This window comes from Cibotium barometz, chromosome 40, assembly GCF_041138505.1.
Source record: "Cibotium barometz isolate CiBa-2024 chromosome 40, ASM4113850v1, whole genome shotgun sequence".
Taxonomy (NCBI): domain Eukaryota; kingdom Viridiplantae; phylum Streptophyta; class Polypodiopsida; order Cyatheales; family Cibotiaceae; genus Cibotium; species Cibotium barometz.
Genome location: NC_141085.1, coordinates 519,101 through 539,618, shown reverse-complemented (window position 1 = coordinate 539,618; position 20,518 = coordinate 519,101). Strand labels below are relative to the sequence as shown.

Genomic DNA, 20,518 nt, shown 5'->3' with positions numbered 1-20,518 from the left:
ATTGTAGACCAGGTCCCGCATATCCATAGGCTAGCACCCCAAAAGATGTTTCGATATTCTTGTTAGGGTAAGAAGCATGGATGCATCATCCATTATCGCTATTCTTGTTAGGACCTTTAGACACTTGGAGAAGGAAACTTTAATTTCTTATCACAAAACATATACTTGCACAAATTGAAAGCACAAACCAAAGTAAACAAACAAGAGAGAGATATTGAGTAGAATTCACCATCAACACAAGAGTGGGTTGAATCTCCCATGGGATGAGTGTGGCCCTTGTATCACTCATCCATTTATATGTATTTTCAAAAAGATAATTTCAAAAACAAATCACAAGCAGTGCAAGCTTTACAAAAATATAACAAGAATTAATATAAAGTCTTGGGCCTCAAAAGCATAAAATACTATTTAGTATGTACAAAAGGTATGAGGTCTTAGCCTTACAAAAATATAGATACCTAAATATGAAACCATAAAGGTGTTCACATGTCTTCCAAAATATCTCATGGTAGTCCAACACATGTTCCACCCACGATTAACACATAATCCGCCAATCATTCTTTGCCTACATCCAAAATAATAATAGTCAATGCACACATCTGATTAAACAAATTAATTATGACCATATCATACTAGTGCACACATCTGATTAAACACATTAATCCTAGTAGACATCATACCAACACACATAGCTTGATCAAACACATTAATCCTAGTAGATGATATAAATAAAAGGTGCATCCAAAATAAAATGTCTTGAAATAAAACAATGGGTGTCCCACAAAGAGGTTACGACTAACATTCCTTCTTGCTCGGGTTGCAATTGACCTCAATTGCATGGATGATAAGAGTGGATGAGATTTTGGTAAGAACAGAAAAACTTTTCTGGCATCCATTTAGCATCTTCAATAGGATGGTTCTTGAAGGTCACAAGATACTTGACATAAGTGTTACCCGTGCGTGTAGTGGTGGTCTCATAGATAATAATAGACTTGGGCACAAGATGTTCTTCTTCATCTACCAATTCAAGAGGTTGTTGTAATGTAGGATGAGATGGTAGAGCTCCTATAAATGGTCTCAAAAGACTAATATGAAAAGAGTTATGAATATGCCAAGTAGAAGGTAACTCCAACTTATATGCATTATCATTGATCTTTGTTATTATCTTGAAAGGTCTATAAAATCTAGAAGCTAACTTAACAAGGTTGGTCGCTACAAATTTTAGTCTCCTTTTCTCAATACGAAGAAGCACATAATCGCCTTCATTGAAGATGATATGTTTGCATTTACGATTAACGTACTTCACGTATTTCTCTTGAGCTTTTTGAATGTTCGATTTTACTATTTCATGGATTTGGTCAAAGTCTCTAACAAAGTAATTTGTAGCCTCTATAGAATGCGAAAGTCTAGTCGTAGAGTAGGTAAAACCTTATCATAGACTTTCTCAAATGGTGCTTTCTTAGTAGCAGTGTGAGGACAATTATTATATGCAAATTGTAAAATATGCAAATATTTATCCCACTGCTTAGGCTGAGATGAGACATAAGATCTAAGCAAATCAAGTATCGTGCCATTTGTTACTTCAGTTTGTCCATTAGACTCAGGGTAAAGAAATAGAAAAATCAAGTTTTTACCAAGATTATCAAACAATGTAGTCCAGAAATCACTATAAACTTTTCCTATCTCTATCTAAAACAAGAATCTTTGGTAGACTATGATGTACAAACACTTGTTTAATGAACATATGTGCAGCTTGATAAGTAGTCAATGTCTTTTTGCAAGCAATGAAATAAGTCTGTTTGCTAAATCTATCAACTATAGTCCAAATCATATCTTTTGTGTTAATAGAAGTCAAAGGAAATCCAGTTATAAAATCCATACTTATTTGTTCCCATGGTTCGTTAGGAATAGGCAAAGGCATAAGTAAACCAAACTTCTTTCCTTTATGACTCTTGATCTTTTTGCAAATAACACATTCTGAAACAAACTTAGCAACACCTTTGCATATAGTAGGCCAAAAGAAATCTCTGGCAACTATTTGTAAAGTGGATAATGCTCCTCTAGAGGTTGATAAGATTCTTCAATAATAGTTTGCATAAATGGTTTAGTAATGCATAAATGGTTTAGTAATGCATAATCTCTTTTAATAGAAAATAAAACCATCCTCAAAAGAATAATCAAAATATGGTAACCAATCATTATTTTTTAATTTGTCGTATGTATCAAAAAAATCATAATCATTATCATATGTTTCTTTCATGTTATCAAAAGAGATACCTTCAATAACATATATATTATTAATATTAGGTCTCCTACTCAAAGCATCAACCACAACGTTTTCACGTCCAGGTGTGTATTGTATAGTAGGTTGAAAACTTTGAATAAAAGATGCCCACTTAATATGTCTATATGATATTAATGGTTGTGAGAGTACGGGTTTAATACTTTATTGATAAGTTTTAATGATAAATTCAAAACCCATAAGATAATGCTTACAAATCTTTAATGCATGAACAACGATAATTAATTCTTTATCATAGGTACTATATTTAAGTTCAGATGGTTTCAATTTTCTACTTTCAAAAAGCAATTGAGTGATTATCTTACATAATTGCAACACCAATACCATGTCTACTAGCATTAATCACACTACCATAAAGAATGGTCTAAGGAAAACTGGTATCCTTTGGTCTAGGTCATGATCTAATGGTCTCTATATTCTTTGGATCGACACGGCAGCCATGATATGTCCAAGGTGTTTAATTTATTTTTGAAAAAATTCACTCTTGTTTGGGTTAGCATAGAGTTGGTTTTCGTTCAAAAGATTGAATACTATCTCTAGATGTTTCTTATGCTCATCTTCGTCTTTGATAAAGACTAAGATCTCATCGAAAAAAACAACTACAAAATTTTGGTGCTTCAAGAATATACGGTTGATCATACGACTAAATGTAGCCAGTGCATTAGTAAGTCCAAATGGCATTACTAAAAACTCACAATGTCCCATTTGTGTACGAAAAGCAGTCTTATCTTCGGCCATTCTAACTTGATGATAGACTGGCTTAAGGTTAATTTTTTAAAACACTTTAGCTCCGCTCAACTTATCTAAGAGGTCGTCCACACGTGGGATATGATATCCCTTTTTGAAAATATTCTTATTTAAAACTCACAATGTCCCATTTGTGTACGAAAAGCAGTCTTATCTTCGGCCATTCTAACTTGATGATAGACTGACTTAAGGTTAATTTTTTAAAACACTTTAGCTCCTCTCAACTTATCTAAGAGGTCGTCCACACGTGGGATATGATATCTCTTTTTGAAAGTATTCTTATTTAAAGCTTGGTAGTCAATACACATGCAAAACATTCCATTCTTCTTTATGACGAGAAGAACAGGTGCTCATAGTGAACTACTGGGCCTAATAAGTTTAATATTAAGTAGATCCTTGATTTGAGATTGGATCTCTTTTTGCTCTAGAAAATTTACTCTATAAGGAGCCCTACAAGGAGGAATACTACCAAGGATAATGTCTATCCTATGGTCTTCCGGTATAGAATTAGGTAATCCAGGAGGTAACTCATTCATAAAAAAATCAAAAAATTATGAAATGAATGATTGGTGTAAGGTGTCCTTGGAAATTGGTTTAGAGGCAGAAACCTCATTAACCATGACTAGATAAGTCTTTTCCTTTTTCCTCATGGCTCACTTATCTTGGGTATGGCTAAGGAGTGCACTAGATTCCCTTAATCCTTTTTAGCATACATTCTCACCCATTGAATACAAAAGATAACATGTGAATCATAATCAATGTGAGGGTTATGCTCATGTCTCCATGGCATTCCAAGAATAACATCATACGAATATAAATGTGCAACTAGAAAAATACGGGGTTGAGAATATGGTGCAATGGATAAAATAATATCTTTTACTTATTTTGTGTAATTATACTTTATTCCTTGAAAAGCAGTTTTGATTTTATAATTTGAAGGAATAGCATTCAATTTAAGAGTATGCACAAGTTTTTTGGAAATAAAATCATGCATACTACCATTATTATATAATATATTTACTTCCTTATCCTTAATTTGTCCTTTAATTTTTAAAAGCATATAAGGTGAAACTTGATTTTCAATAGGTTTAGGCACACTTGGATCATTTGACAGATCTTCGTTTTTGGAATTACCCTCTTGCTCGGGAGAGAAGTCGTCGTCTTGTGCATCTTCATCACCATCAATCATGTTGACTTGTGTGGGGACTTTTTCTTCTTCTCCGAGCAATTGGGTGCAATTGGGTGGTTGACTTTTTCTTCTTCTCCGAGCAATTGGGTGCAATTGGGTGGTTGACTTTTTCTTCTTCTCCGAGCAATTGGGTGCAATGTGTTCTTTTGTCAACAATTGTAGCACGTCACCACTCGAGGTACAAAATCTTGCTTCTTCTTTGCGTCATCGTTCTTCTTGTTGTTTTTGTTAGCATCACGATTGTTATTGTTGCTTGAAACAACACCCTTGGTAGTATCATTGGTGTACCTGTCAAACTTACGAAAAGGATCAAACTTTTGAAATTTGTTAGCATGAGAATCCTATTGTGGTTTGTTATCCTTTGGTACTCCATTGTTTTTCTCACAATTGGAAACCAAAGAGATTGCCATGGAGAGAGAATAAGGTTGGAACATGTTGGTCTTTACTCAAAGAGTAGGCTTTAATCCAGTTATAAATTTGTGTCTTTGTTCCTTTGTTCTCACTCGTTTAATGACTTGGAGTTGAATGAGAACTTGTCAAAATTTATCCACATAAAGTTGTATAGTTTCTTTGTCAAGTTGACAAAGCATATCCCATTGTTGATGTGCTCTTGCTTTATATTGAGGTGGCAAGAAATTCTTTTTGATGAGCTTTTGAAAATATTTTCAAGTCCTAGGCCTTCATGCCCTTGCTTGATTGCATTCCACCACAAAGATGCCATTTCAACTAAATGATTTGTAGCACACTTGACTTTATCTGTCTCGAAAAATCCTAGAAAAATAATTATCAAGTTGACTAATCGATGATAACACCATTTTTGCATCCTTCTTACCATTAAAATTTTATTATAGTCGCAACTGACTATTTGACCAAATGGGTAGAGGCAAAGGCTACAGTTAAAAATGATGCTAGTTCTTCTAATTCTATCCTCTTAGTTCATTCTTCATTTAATTGATCTTGAAGAGATAGAAGTTGCTTGGAAATAGAAGGAGGTTGTGGGTTTGATGAGGAGGGATAAAGATAGAGAGAGAAATAAAAATTGCAAAAACTTGATAATAATTAAGATAAGCAAATAAACAATATGTGAAGAGTAGTACTTATGATCCTTGCTTTGAATTTGTTGAAGTCGTATGTTGTCCCAATTTTGTAGAGCAATAATTCCCAACTTCAAGTGTCACAAAGCCTGTAAGTGGTCTTTGAAGCTTTCGAGATTAATTTGTTGAAGTAGCCCAGTTGTGCTTTGAGATGGTTGCCTTCATCCCCAAAAATCAATTTTGGTAAAACCCACTTTTGTATTAATCCAAAATTTTGAATTTATGTCTTTGATCTTTAGAAATCTTTGAACTTAGCTTGTGGAAGCCTTCGAATTCAGTTTGAAGAGATGCTTTTGTTGAGGGCTTATAATATAAAGCTTTAAGGCTTTAAAGCTTTTGTTAGAAGCTTTTTAAAATCTTTTGGTAACAAAAAGCTTTAAGCTTTAATACTAAATCTTTTAGCTTTGAAACTTAATCTTTTTGCGAAAGGTTAACGACCAATAAGTTTGAAATTAGCAGCACAAGAAATGTTGAGGCGGCTGGCTGTGACGATTGAGCGTCGAATAGCAGGTGGCGTTGGGAGAGGATGAGATTTATATGGTTGGCAGCCGGCGCAATTCGAGAGAAGGGAAAAGCGGCGCTACTGAGATTTTTGAGAAAAGAAAACCCAAAAATATTAAAAAAAATAAACGGGTAGTGCACTGTAGGTTGAGCTTAGCAAAACCAAAATTAGGGGGTTGGAGCCCCTGCCTTGTTGAGCAAATCCATACGGCTTGATTCATGAGAGATTGAGATTTAGAGAAGGTGGGTTTGCAAAAGAAGGGTGGTTTTTGGGTTTTGTAAAAGTGGTTTTGAAAAAGTTGGTATTGAACCCTAGCCCTTGATCCAATGGTTCAAAATATTCCCATAAATCATCTATTGGGAATATACATGCACAACTTGAAAGCATATACATGCACAACTTGAAAGCATAAACCTTAAATAAACCAAATTAAATAAACAAGAGAGTTTCAGTAGAAGCCACCATCGACATAAGAGTGGGTTGAATCTCCCTTGTGATGACAATGCAACTCTAATTGTACTCTAGAACACATTTTCTCAACAATCTACTCTAGAACACATTTCCATAACAATCTACCAAGGATTTGCATCCAAGTGAAAATCCAAGGGCAAGATAGAGTGGGAAAAATTAAAGATTTTTTAGTAGAAAAATAGCTCTACTTCCTTATCTCATGCAAGACTAGCTTGATCCTCGATAACGATACATGTCAAGAACCTTCTTGCACTCTGGCAAGGAACCATAGTCCTAGTAGTTAGACCATTTGTCTTGGATCATGGAAGTCCCTTTGGAGAGGCTAAAGAGGCCAAGAGGTGTGTTGATCCCTCTTATTTAAGCCCTACCACTACTCTCTAATGAACTAAGCAATCCTTCCAAAAGTCAAAGGTTAAGCTAGAAAACTTGAACCCCCTTCTTCTCTAATAATGCTTAATCATACTCTCACTCAAGTAAGCAAGCGTACACACTCAACACACTCCATCAACACACACAAGCATGCACCCTACAATCAAGCAAGCAAGAAGATAAGAGATCAAAAGAAGAACAAAGTCCAACTTAAGTCGGTGCCCAACTCATATCTCTACCCATGTATACATGGTTGGCTTTGATACATTAATGGCCCACAACCTATACATAATGTGCTAGAAGTGAGGATTTTGGGTGTATAGAAAAGAGTTAACAAAGTCTAACTACATGAAAGTTTTGTTTCAATCGTATTTCCTATCCTAAATTATTATCGATGACTAAATTAGCTCATTGTTATATGAGTACTTTTTTTGAAAACATAATTATAATTATATTAGACTCTAATAGTTTTTTTAATAAATACCTTTTCAAATTGGGGAAACAAATGAAAAATAGATCAAACTGCAAGAGAAAAGCTTAGGGCTTGTGGAAGGTTAAAAGAAATCCCATTTAGTTATAACACAATAGAGCCACATCTTGAAGGGAGGGTTAGAGGAAGATTAACTTACTCGTTCTTTTCCTACCTTCAACATGGAGGTATTTAAATTTCAAGGTTATACAAAGTTTATAAAAAAAACACTCCTCCAAGATATAAAGCCAGTGAAACTAGGGGAGGGACCACCGACCTCATGCTTGGCATTTAATCCCAAATCAAACTACATAAGAATTCTCTTTATATCAAATTTCTTATCCTAGAAAAAACATCGTCATCTAAAATGTAAAAAATTTATGTCATATGAGAACTAGAACTAGAACTTGCATCTCTTCAATGATGAGGATGAGTGAACTAACTCTCTCTCTCTCTCACTCTCACACACACACACACACACACACTCTCTCCTCTTCTCACGTTAGACTTAGCTTATGGACCCTAAATTAAGGCATAAGTTGGGTCCTCCTACAAGGTGAGGATTGTTGTCTCACTATGGTTTGGTATGTGTGGACCAGAATAAAATGCATCTTAGTTTTTTACACTAGCTTCTAAGGGCTTTGGAAATGATGAAAAATTAGATAAAAACCAAACCATAAGTGAAGGAAAAGCTAGGGCTTGTAAAGAAAAAGCTCATAACACAACACATCTTGAAGAGAGGTTTGGGCCCTTGGGGTAAGATTAACTTGCTCGTTGTTTTCCTGCCTTCGGCTTGGGGGCGCACGTTGTGGGTTTTTTTTCTCTCTCTTTTTAAATGGCCACCAATGTCCGTTGCGCGGCAATTCGAGTTGGTTGATGGATCAACCATCTCCGATAGCAAAGACAGCTCGTTCCTGTGTTCGAATTATTAGCTTTTCTCGCTCTTTATTTCAAACGATCGCGGAGGACCTCTTGTCTCGTCTTCGCAGCGAGATTAGAGGGGCTGTCTAGCAGAGAATTTCGCCCAACCGGCACTTGCGGGTCTCTTCATCCGAAGCTTATTGGGAGGACCGGCAACTTCCTCTGCACACACTGGTCATTTTGTTTCAGAAGGTAGAAGATCGCATTTTCACCCATTGGGTATTGGGTCACCAGTTTGCCCCCTTGCCAAGCTACCCTTTTCAACCACACGAAAATTTTGAAAAGATTTTATGCCATTATGTGCCCATAAGCATGATTCCCATGTGCATTACTTGCATGGGGTCTACTGCATGTGGGAGTTCATCTCCATGACCTTAAATGGGATCTATTTCATTTGAGGAGGGTTGCCCTTGTTGAAGCAGCACTGGTCCACATGCGGTTTCATGCTCTTAAATAATGGCTCACACCAGTCCCCTCTTGGAAGAAGACTCTTCCATGTCCCGGTATAATGATGATAGAAAGGATGGTTCTAAACATCGACCTGGAGACAAACCATCCACAGAAAAGAAGTGCCCTTTGACAACACTAAATGGGTCAGCCAAAGGTGGCTCCCTGAAACAGGCTTCTGAAGTTGATGCCCATTCTCAGGATAGGGCCATGGTTCCTCTAACCAATTTTATAGACTTGGCTGAAAGGCAGGTTTCAATAGAACCGGCCACAAAGCGGATAAAGACCAGCACACTGGATTCAGGAAATTGTCTGGACCCCATCACCAAACACGTGGCAGACATTGTGTTAATCCTGGCAGGACTTGGACTCATAAGGGCTGGAAGGGAGCCAACTGGTGTAGAAAGAAAGCTTCAAGCTGAAGCTTATGGGCACCTAGGTTTTTTACTGCAGGAACTGGCTCCAAGGGACCTTGTATCACCGGATCTGATTAAGAATCTGATTGAAGACCTTGGTTTGAGGAGACCAGCAGGGCAGGAAGTCAAGACATTCTCACAAATTCTGGAGAGTTCTCGTCCACCACCATCAATGCAGACAGATCAGGTATGTAGTCCGTCATGCCAAGTCACCTCAACTCATGATCAAATTATTGTTTTGGTCTTTCAGCAATTGTTTATAATAAATGGCTCATGCAGTGGACTACAATTCGGGTTCTTAAATTGTTTATGAAAACTGAATCACAAGATGCTAATGGTCTCTGCTACTGATAAGAGGAACATGGACGGTTATTGCATTATTGCCAAGCTATAATATCGAGTCGTTAAGTAATGTTGGTATCCACATGCTTCCAAGTTCCATGAATTAGTTTGTTAGTAGGCGTGAGGAGGTTGAGATCTTTGTTAGAGAAATGAGTCATCATAGGTATTCAATCACATAACTCGGGCTACCGGGTGTGTGTTTGTCACATGCCATGATTTTAGGACATAGCATTGTGGGCAGTGTTTACGTATTGATGGGTGAAAATGGGGTTGAAGGCATATCCTTTTATTCGTTTGCCTTTAAGTCAATCATTAAAGTAAGTAGTCTTTTGTTTTTTCCACACATGTGCGATTAACCATCAGCCGTGCCTGTTTGAGGAGTCCAATGGCCCACTGATGATGGGTAGAGAGGGTAACTTACTGTCAGGATGAAGCTATGGTTCTCTTTGGCCAAGCTTAGACCCTTAACTTTGTTCGTGTACTCTTCTCCACTTTGCTACTGAAGTGAGTGTTTTGGGTTTTGAACTTGATATTACACTGGTCATGTGTTAATGGGCACACGCAATTTTAAAAGTTTTTTCTATCGGTTGTAAAGAATTGAATCTCATCCAGTTTCATTTACTCTCTGCTTATGGCTGGAAACGTGTCAATGCAAGAAATGATGCTTAATTTTAACATACACAACTATGATCAATTTCTACCCTTATTTCCCACACAGGCATGCACACAGGCACACGCATATGCCTACACATACAGATGCATGCCTGCGCACCTGCACGCCTGTGCACATGCTCGTGCGCACGCGGAAAACCTCTACTGTGCCCCCCTTGAAATCCACCATGACCAGCACACACAAAATAAAACCAGAATCAGAAGGATATATTTATTGAGAGTATGTCTGATAGGGAGATCTTTCTTGCTGTTCTTTTCACGGTGCTGTCTTGCTTTTGGTTTGTGGACTCTGGCTTCAAGGCAGGCAGTGGTGCTGACTCTAGCTTAAGGCTCTCATCTCCAGGTGTTGCGCTATTTTACCCAAGGGGTATGGCAGCTGGTATCAGGGCTTCGTCATATGCTTGATTCCTAATCTGAAAGTTAAGGCATATCAACTTGTAAAGGCATCTGCTGCAGGTCCCTTGACCTCAATCTCCACTCTACTTGGTCATCTCTGCATCTTGGTGTGTTTTTTAGTCCTGAGCTGCTCATAACTTTACAAAGCTCTAAAATGTTTCCTCTCAAATACATGTGGTGTGTGGCCGCAACCGCCACTCCCTTACTTTCTGGAACTTGAAGGTAGCTCCCACTGATCTAGAAAGAACAGAGGAAGTAAATGCCTTGTCTTGCAAAAAATGATTCATTTATCAAGATTATGAAGGTAAAGGTAAAAATAAAGGCATAGGCATCACTCTTTGAGACAATTGCGAAGACCTCTACAAAAACTACTTGTGCACGTTGAAAACACATAGAAATGACCATAATATGGGACCTATCTCATTCTAAAAATTCGTTTTTTCTGTAAGGGCTTCTCTTTCCCTACCTGCATTTTCTTCATCTTCTTGATTTTATGTGTATGCGCAACATGCTGTATACATGGGTGGTACCTCTAAGACATCAGAAAGGATGATATCTTCAACAATACAGACAGTTTCATCTTAAATCCATCTTGTCCATTAAGGGCTTTATTTCTCTTGTATCTTGATGGAGTTCTAAATGCATGCAGTCCGATTTAAATCTTGAAAGTTATTTGATGCAGGCCACACTAACATGCTTGTTACTTTGCTAAACATTGTATTCTTACAGGTTGAGCATGCACAAAACGACACAGATTTTGGCTCAATGTCACAAATGACCTTCGATGGAAGGGATATCGAAGAGGCTGACTCCCAGAAATCATTCCTACCTGGTAAAGTCTAAGACACTCATATGTTTAGAGTATGTAATTCTCCAAATATTTTTCAGCCTCGAGTTTTTTTGCCTTCGAGCTTCTTTGTATCTAAAGAAGAATGCCCTTGTTTTTTGATAAAAGCTGCTCCATTTTCTTACTGCTATCTCATTCACTTGGTATACTTCGAGACTTGGGGTTGGAAGTCCAAAATTTCAAGGATTTGTGATCTTTACAAGCTGTTAGTTGAATAGCCTGATTGTCAGGAAGCCTTCAGGAGTCTTTGAAGTCTTCAAAGTTGGAAGGCTTGGCCTCAAAGTTGAAATAATTTCTTTCAGAGGGGAAATCAGAGCTCCTCCCATTTTGTTATTTTGGCCAGCTATCTTGACATTGTTTGGGTGAGTGAGGGTCGAGTCAAGGATATTTCGGTTGGGGTCTCAAATAGTCTGTGTACCTACGAGGTCTCTTATCTTTTAGTTTTCCAAAGGAAAAGTCTACTATGGGCGTTTGAAAAGTCTACTGTGGGTGTTTTGTTTTGAATGTTTGAACCAAAAAGATAATAATCTTGGTGTGTGAAATTTATTTGTATTATCAGCAGTTCCTAGCAATGATTGGGCAGCCCCTAGAACATTGCTGGCTGCAAGAGACGAAGCTGATCAGATGCAGGCTGAGCTATCAAACGTCAATTTGCAAGAAGGCCACTTGCACCTCGAAGGACAAGTCTCGCCATCTTCTTCTGTTACTACACTGGATCAGGAAAACCTATCTGCACAGAAGCATGAACAGGCAACATGTTCACACAGACAGTTTACGCAGGCTATACAGGACCTGCTACAGTCCAGGTATCCTGCTGATTGTCCGTTCCAAGCAGCTCATCCAAGAACATTCATGAGTGCTCTGATGCCGTGTGAGATGTGCAAGTTGATTGTCAGAGAGACTGCAAATGTCTTGGTTTGTGATTCCTGTGAGAAAGTCTTTCATTTGCGGTGTCTGCAGTCTTATCTGCTGAAGGGCATTCCAAAAGGTGACTGGTACTGTCCAAAATGTGCTGCTGGCGGTGAGGACAACCAAGAACAGCATCATAAACCCAAGTATGGACGGGTCAAGGCAGGGTCCTCTTTTGCTGGTGGAAGTGCGGGAGGACTTAATGCTGTCATGGGGAGTCCTGCACAGGGTCCAGCAAGGACTGACATCTCACAGAGGACAATGGGCTCAACTAATATGGCTTCTGGAAATGCTTCCAAAGAAGGCATGGCAACGTGGGCTGGAAAAAATCATGCAGTGGCTCAAGAAATTTATGTCCTGGCTCGTGATCCTGACAAATCATCCTCTGAGCTTGCAAATCCTGTGGTCAATGACAGCGTGGGGGGGAGTTTTATTGCTTTGTTGGACAGTTTTGCGCAAGCAGAGAATCAGAGACGCGCATGTATGCCGAAAGTCAGACAATCTCTCAATCATACTCTGAATCAAATACCCTCACATTCTCAGGCTCAGATCAGTACTAGATCAGCCTTTTCACGCGCACAAGTGGGGCAACCGCCTACAGCGCAATCCCAATGGCTTTCACAGTCCCAGTCTCAAGGATTAAAAGGTGGGGGAGGTGCAGGGAAGATAGCTGGTAGAGATGTGCAGCGCAAGAAATCCAGAGAGTCCATCAGCTCTCGTTCTTTCCCTTTTGTTGGGGTTCCTAATCCAAGTGAGCAGTCCAAATCAACTGAGGCAGCTGAAAGCTTTAACGACACATCAAGGGGATCGGAACAAGGAGACTTTAATCGGCTTGTAAAAGACAATGACCGTTTTGGAGTAGAGTGGATAGGTGATGTAGCACAGAAATACGATGGAAAGAATTTCTACAGAGCTTGCAGTGTGGGTGGATTTGTGTATAGGCTACAAGACTGTGCCTTGTTCCGTCCCGAGGCCCCGAATGTGCCCCCTTACATTGCCCGGCTGCAGGTCATATTTATATCAACTTTTAGGTGGATCAGCGAAGCTTTTGCATTCTAGTATCCATCTGAGATATTTGATATATTGCTCTTTTCTAATGTGCGTGGATTGTGTTTTGTATAGGCTTTATGGGAGGATACCGATACTGGATCCAAGTGGGTAAGGGTTAATTGGTGTTATTATCCCACAGACATGGCCATGATTGCTGGCCGGCCTGCAAATCCAGAGGGTCATGAGGTAATTTTGGTTTTAGCATGAGTTCTCACAAGAAGCTAATATGCGTCTTTTTGAACCAAGCTGATACAAACAACAGGTTTACGAATCCAACCATGGTGACAATAATTTGCTCGGGACTATTCAAGGTCAATGTCTAGTCTTACGGGCAGAAAGCTATGCGAAGGAGATGGAAAGGCGCCAAGAGCTTCTGAAGGGTGGCAATACGGCTGAAGGCCTTGTCCCAATTTTCCTGTGCAGGTCCCTTTACCTCCCCTGCATTGGCTTGTATCTCCCTCAATATACTCCTCAAATTTATCAACTTGCAGCAGCTATGTTGTGGGTTGTTGCAGGTGGCTTTATGATGCGCCTAGCGCAACCTTTAAACCAGCAACTGAGGCTCCACCATAGTGTTTGGTAAAGACTGTTGCAATCAAATGGCAACAATCTCTGAAGTATTCATGCTGTGGTGCCTCTTTGAGTGGCTGGTAAGCGACCTGGTTTACTATCAGCAGACATGGCTCACTCATCAAAAGCTTCTTACTTGCATCACCATACATGCATAGATGTAGGGCTAGTCAAGGTGTTTGGTTAGCATCACATTCACTGGTAATTACTCTTAATGTTTACTCAATCCATGGATTGGCTGTTCAGGTTAGCTCTGTACATCCCGTGCAAAGGCCGTCTCTCACATGAAGATATAGAGTTTTCTGGGAAAATGTTTATCCATGCTCTGCGAGTGTACATTTTATATTTCAAGGAGGCGCCATATTTTTCCCCATAGTCATTTTACTGGGGCTTGGAGTTCTTGTTTTTTTGTCCCTTACATATCTAGAGATGTTTTATCCTACATTTGGGTGCTTCAACTTGAATTTCACAATCTCTTGCCAAGACCAACATTTGCTATTGCTTCTCATTTTTGTTGTTTGGAGTCATTATGTCTATTTTTTTTGTGTGCTAAATGTTCTTTGTTTGTTAAGAAAGCATACAATTGCCCTTCACGTGGCATTTAGATGTGGATCCAATTTCTGATCGGGTAGTCTTATATGTACTAGTCGTCAAAACAAGTCATTTGAGGGGAACGCACTACTGTGTGATGGGCAAGTTCACCACCTTTGTTGGGAGTAACCTAGCTTTCAGTTCGTTCCCCATCGGGAGAAAATGCCAACATGGACTTTTCATTCATTGAGTTGCTCATTGTATTAAAACACATATGGCCTCGATGCAGAAATGGGTGAGGTTTTCTTGGTCATATGGGATTTATAACATCAAGGTTACATTGTGGCTCTTTAGAGTGAACAATTGCCTTACTGTCTAAGATGAAGTTGGAGCTTTTTAAAACTAGATTACCAACCAAAGCATCAGTGCTATTTCAATTGACATTTAGTTTGGAACTTCTTTTTGCTATGTTCTTAGCAAGGTCTATCTGTTTGGCCACTTCTGGCTACTGAACTCTCTTGGTGGCTGTATGTAATTGCTAGTGTATAAGTTGGAAGGCCTCCCTCAAAGATTGGTGTCAAGCCAGATAGAAGGTATCCTATAGGTGTGTCAAAGAGGGCCATATTGCCCATTGTGGTGGGAATATTCTCATGAATTGAGACACAACACATTGGAATTGTAGAGCAACAAGAGCCCTTAAAAAAGAAATTCCACCAATAGCCAAAAGAAAGTTGTAGAGCCAAAACCTTAATAATAGTCCCAACGAGAGCAAAGAAAGCAAAGTAAACAATTATGGAAATCACTGTAGACCACTAGGTGTTCAAAATCATTATGTAGATGAAGAAGCAAGCACACTAGGTATGTGGGCATGGGGTGGGCTTCTCCGAGTGGGCTTTTTTCCTCAACTCTTCCCTCCTTGTTCTCTCTCTACAATTTTAGCCCTCCCCATCCTCCTCCTTAACCCTTCGCCTAGCCCCACCTAGTCTTGCCCAGCCACTCTCTCTCTCTCTCTCTCTCTCTCTCTCTCTCTCTCTCTCCTTGGTTTGAGGAGGCGGTTCTTCTTCCTTATGAAATAAAACCAATGGTTGTGTATTTTTACATAGAGTGGGTCCAACATTTTTTACCCTTTTTTAAATTACGCTTACTTACTTTAGTAGCTTTGGTTGACTATTCTTTTCTTTTCTTGTAGTAGAATTTTTACTTGCTTTTTAAAAAAAAGGATATTTTTCACAAGGGAAGTCCAACCACCAAGGATAAGTAAGAAACACATTCTCCTCCCAAAAATCATTGGCTTGCAAATGTGTGTACATTGTGTCATTGGAGGATCTATCCATCCAACCAATACTTGATGATTGGGGGATCGCCTTGATTTCTCGAGCTAAAGTGCATGCTCTAAGCCACTTGCGTACAACACCAAGGGTTTACAAAATGTAGGTTATATAGTGCTATAACAAGGTGTTAGAAGCTTAGTTAACAAAGAAAGTACCTGAATACGTATCTCTTTGATGCTTGCTTCAATTCGGGCTGCTTGTCAATTGTGAAGGAAGACTTTACTCTCTCGATTAGCTCGTCAAACGCGCTATTGAAGTACTTCTTTTTCGTTTCAAGTATGGTGATAGAGAATGTGTTGGGAAATTTCAATTTGTAGGTCGTCTCTATATTCCAGATTGTAGAGGTGCTTTGTTTTAAAATTTGGCTCCACAACACCTCTCTTTTCAAGAACCTCTTGAAGTCCTGTGTGTCTGTGCACGTTGTACACAATGGAAAAGTCAGTACCATTCCTGGGTTGGCATAAATTCCAAGATCGTTTTTATAAATGTAAATTTTTATACGTTTAATTAGATAACTAATATTTATGTATAATACATTTATAAAAATTTTAAAGATATTTGTATTGTAATAACTATTAAACACAAATATATATGATTTTTTAACAAATGAATCATTTTAAAAAATACAAATATAAGAAAAATTAAAAAAAACCTAGCAAATAGGATGTCCAAGCATGCAAGCCATCTTGCTTTTGAAGAGAAGAAGCAAGGGGAGGGAGAGGCGGCAAGAGGGAGGCGTGAGAGGCACAATGGTAAAGGGAGGGGAGGCACAAGGGGAGAGGGAGGGGAGGGCTGACAGAATAGAGAGGGGAGAGGAGGCGGGGGGAGGTGCAAGGGGAGGGCTTGCGGCAACAGGGAGGGGAGAGCCGGAGGGGGAGGCACAAGGGGAGAGTGAGGGGAGGACCGACGACAAATAAGGGAGGGGAGAGGGAGGGGAGGACTGGCAGCAACATGGGATGGGAGAGGGAGGCATAAGAGGAGAGGGAGGGGAAGCTTGCGGGGCACGTACAAGGGACAGGGAGGGGAGGGCCGATGGCAATAGGGGAGGGGAGAGGGAGGCGCAAGGGGAAAGAGAGGAGAGGGCCTAGCAGGCGAGGGGAGGAGGGGAGTCCAAAATAGGCGACCCCCCCTTTATAAGGGGAAAATCACCTATTTTGGGAGGAAGTGGGCCCCATGCCTACCCTCCCAATGGTCGGGGGTTATGGCGAGCTCACCACAACCCCGCAACTACCCCCCACATCCCACCTCCCTCTCCTCTCCTCTAAAGAACCCCTCCCTCTCCTCCAAAAGAACCCCTCCCTCTCCTCTAGAAAATCAAACCCTTTCCTCTCATCTATAGAACTCCTCCCTCTCTCTATTGCCTCCTCTTCCTCCTCCTTCCCTTCATCCCCCGTGCATTTTTCTGAAGAAAACTCTTATCTTTTGGCCTTTCTGTAAACTAAGAGAATTTAATGTCATTAAATGACATTAAATGCATTGAGGATATTATCAATCATTGTTTTTGATAAAAAAATGAAACAACAGAATAAAATCTACTGAGGAATAACTAGTCAATGCATCCCAAATAGTGCCAATCATTGTTTTTGATGCAAATTCTTTTAGATCTCTTTTAAAATTTTAATGCAGTTCTACCTATATCCAAAACTATACGTGAAATGTTTTTAAAGATTTTATCAAATTTTATCTATTTAAGCACTACTTTAAGCTTCTCTATCTCTCTCACATTTTTGTGCGAATATATTTTCAATATTCTACAGTGAGCTGTCTGGATTTTGTGTTTGTAATGGATTACTCTGCTATATCAGTATTGTTTGGTGCCTTGAACAATGACCACATGGTATCTTTTCCTTGTGTAGGTCAATATTTGGTATTGAAAGACTGGGAGTTACAATCTCCTCTCTTTAGAAATCCAAATGTGTCTCTTAGTGTCTTCACCATCTGTGAATTAGAAGACAATCCAAATCACTTAATGCAATTGAATCCAAGCAAGACCACCTCCCCCTCTACTGTGTATGTTTTTGATGACAAGGAGTTGTCAACAAATAGATATCTAGTGATTCCGTCAAGGGAGGGTGAGAAGTCCGCTCCAAGTGTCAAAAAAGATTTTGTGTATCTCATGAAAGATGCTCCATCAGGGTCTATAGAGATGGTGGATCTCACGAATGAAGAACCTTCAACGACTCTCAATGTGGTTCCAAAGGGTGATGAGTTGAACAATGTTGTCAATGTCATAATGAATAGTTACTCTCATGGTGGAATATTGAAGAAAATGTTGATGGGATGTTCGTGCGTATAGAGATGGAATGGAACAAATGTATGAAGGCCATTTCTAGACTAAACCGACAAAGCACATGTAAAGTTCCCGAGCATTGTAAGAGCTATCATGGAGGGGTTTTTGAATGCACAAATAGTCTCTGTGGAAGCTTTAGAATCAATGGCAAGGCAAACAAATTGTCAAGGATTGGCGAGTGTTTGTAGATATTTCACACATTAATCACACAATAGGATGCAACTAACTAATGTCTTGAATTGTAGATAAATTAACAAAGAATGTACGCCAAGTGGGGATTTCTACCCATGGCTTTGGATCCTTGCAAATTTTTTTTTTTTTTTGCAAAAGCATGCCTATTTGCATTGCAAAATGTGGGGCTTTAGTATACTATTGCATGCCTGCCCATGTACATTCAACAAGATTGATGATACACCACGGTGTGCATCAACACATGTAGTCCAAAAAGGAACTTCAAGAGTTGCCATTAGTTGTACTAAGGAGCTAGTTAAGGAGGCAGTATCTGATTTATCATCCTCTGGACTACACAAAATTCAAATGAATATCCGCAAGCGCCTTGTCATGGATACAATGGTGAGACCACCAAGTACAATGGAAAATCAAATTGGACCAATGGAACTTGAAAGTCTTTTAGAAAAAATGAAACCCCTCATTCAAGCACATAGGTAAAGGCTTTCGAAATCTATATATTTCAAACTCTTTTGAGTGAACTTTTTTCCATCTAATGTTATTAGTTCTTTTGTTCAACTTAGGTTCAAGAGAATGATTAAGGCTTCAAAGCATGGTGATCGCGCTTCAAGTGGTACAGAGTCAGGCATACTGGATCTAAAAAAACAATGTGCATATGAATTCTTTCACACGGGAGTAGATTCCCAAGACAAGGGACAAAAGACCACAAGAATTGCTATGTATTCAAGATGTCAACCATCATCAGGTGTGTCGACCTTGTGAGTAGGATGCATCACTCTGGGAATGGAGATTTGAGGCAGGCCTGGGTATGCTTTGACCATGTACGTAGGGTTGTAGGGTGGACCATGATGGCAACACATGTTTATGACCCTAGGTATACTTTGCGATAGTACTTATACAATGTCCATGCTCTACTAATATTTTACATGCACTCATACATTGAAGTACAAACTTTAGTGTGTAGGAGATTATGACGATTGCCACTTGTGAAATGAAAGAGGAAGCCACAGATGCACAAGAAATGTTTTGGCAGATGCTTAGTGAGGTAGTGGAGCAAAAGGGGCTGCCAAAATGAAACTTTGCTGGCTTCATGGGCAGACAAGGCCGTAGCAAATTGGAGGGCTCTGAAGTCTATTTACAATGGCAGGCCAGATAAGAGAATGGAGGGTAGAGATAGATCATGCTTGTTTCATTGGGAACAAAGTCTTCACATACATACATAGGAGTATGTGGTCAAGAATTACCAAGACAATCATAAGCTTTTGTGTAGGCAATGGAGGTGTGCGGAAAGCGAAGAAGATGCCTTAGCTAAATACAGATATATAAGAGCATGGTGGGGTAATGGCAAAGTGGCATACGGTTCCTACTATGGATTGTTGGTTGAGCTAGTGGAATGTACGATACCCTCATTGGAGAAAACAACTTCTTTGGGGTGGGAGAATCAATGTTGGTTTGTGGAAATTATGTTTCTATTTGAAATTATTTTTTTATTTTCATCTTGTTTCATAGGTTGTAGATGACACAAAAACAGAGCACATTGCACAGACAAACTTGGCAGAGTCCAAGCATGTAAGTTGGCTTGCTGGTGAGGGGTTTAAGGGGACCATCTTTCTTTATGATGCAGTAGGAGATAGACTTTGCCAACGCACTACTTCAAAGTGCAAAAATACACGCATGTCAACAAGGGAAGCACTTAGGATATGGTCAAAGCATCGCAAAGTTATTAGAGAGGTGTGCTAATAGAAGTGGATTATTATTAGAGAGGTGTGCTAATAGAAGTGGATTATTATTGCGTCCAACCACAAACAAGTAGGTTGGTGGGAGAGACAGTTAGACGAACTTCTATGTCCCACGTTTCCAATATCATGGGCGACAATAAGACAGTGCACCACAAGCAACGTCCATAAACCATAATAAATGAGGATGAAAATATGTCCCATGGGCCATAATACGTTACAGAGAATCAACCCTGGAAGGCTAAAGGGAAAAAACTTGATTTTCCCCCAAAACAATAAACAAACAGAGGTGAGCAAAGAGGAGGAGGAGGAAATGAGAAGAGTGTGGGAAATGGATATTCATGATACAAATGTGGGTATTTTGTCGCACAAAAATAAACAGCAAAGTCACTTGCCAAGCAGCATGGCTAGGTGACCAAGTAGGGAAATGCAGAAAACAAATCAAACAGTCAGGAAAAGGGGTCCTGACACCGAGCTTTTACGGAATGTACAAATGGACAAGTCGACAATGTAGACAGATCATGTGGTTTTGCAATACAAGCATTGACCTTACATGGTCCATGTGCTCAAGAATAACAAACGCACATGTGCAGCCTCCAAGTGTTTGGCTAGTTCAGAGAAGGGCACAAACCTTACGAGCGACGAGGTGTAAGGTCTAGAAGGAGCTGGATTTTATTCTGTAAAAGGAGAGTTTATAAGAAGAGAACACAACAAGAAGCATAACCCCA

At 39.4% G+C, this 20,518-nt stretch overlaps 1 protein-coding gene across 4 annotated transcripts; it reads left to right on the top strand.

The window, feature by feature from the left end:
* Nucleotides 1–7,837: 7,837 nt before the first annotated feature.
* LOC147615081 (uncharacterized) lies at nucleotides 7,838–14,319 on the top strand. Of its 4 annotated transcripts, none has more exons than XM_086779038.1 (7): nucleotides 7,838–9,114; nucleotides 11,067–11,169; nucleotides 11,744–13,101; nucleotides 13,216–13,329; nucleotides 13,406–13,566; nucleotides 13,659–13,793; nucleotides 13,960–14,319. In XM_086779038.1, exons 1-6 carry the CDS (start codon nucleotides 8,521–8,523, stop codon nucleotides 13,714–13,716), a joined length of 2,388 nt encoding a protein of 795 aa, XP_086635164.1. In that variant the 5' UTR covers nucleotides 7,838–8,520; the 3' UTR covers nucleotides 13,717–13,793; nucleotides 13,960–14,319. The 4 variants fall into 4 exon arrangements, with proteins under 4 accessions (XP_086635164.1, XP_086635162.1, XP_086635165.1 ...); XM_086779036.1 differs by having other exon boundaries at nucleotides 13,638–13,793; nucleotides 13,960–14,211; XM_086779039.1 differs by having other exon boundaries at nucleotides 7,847–9,114; nucleotides 11,747–13,101; nucleotides 13,960–14,211.
* Nucleotides 14,320–20,518: the final 6,199 nt, after the last annotated feature.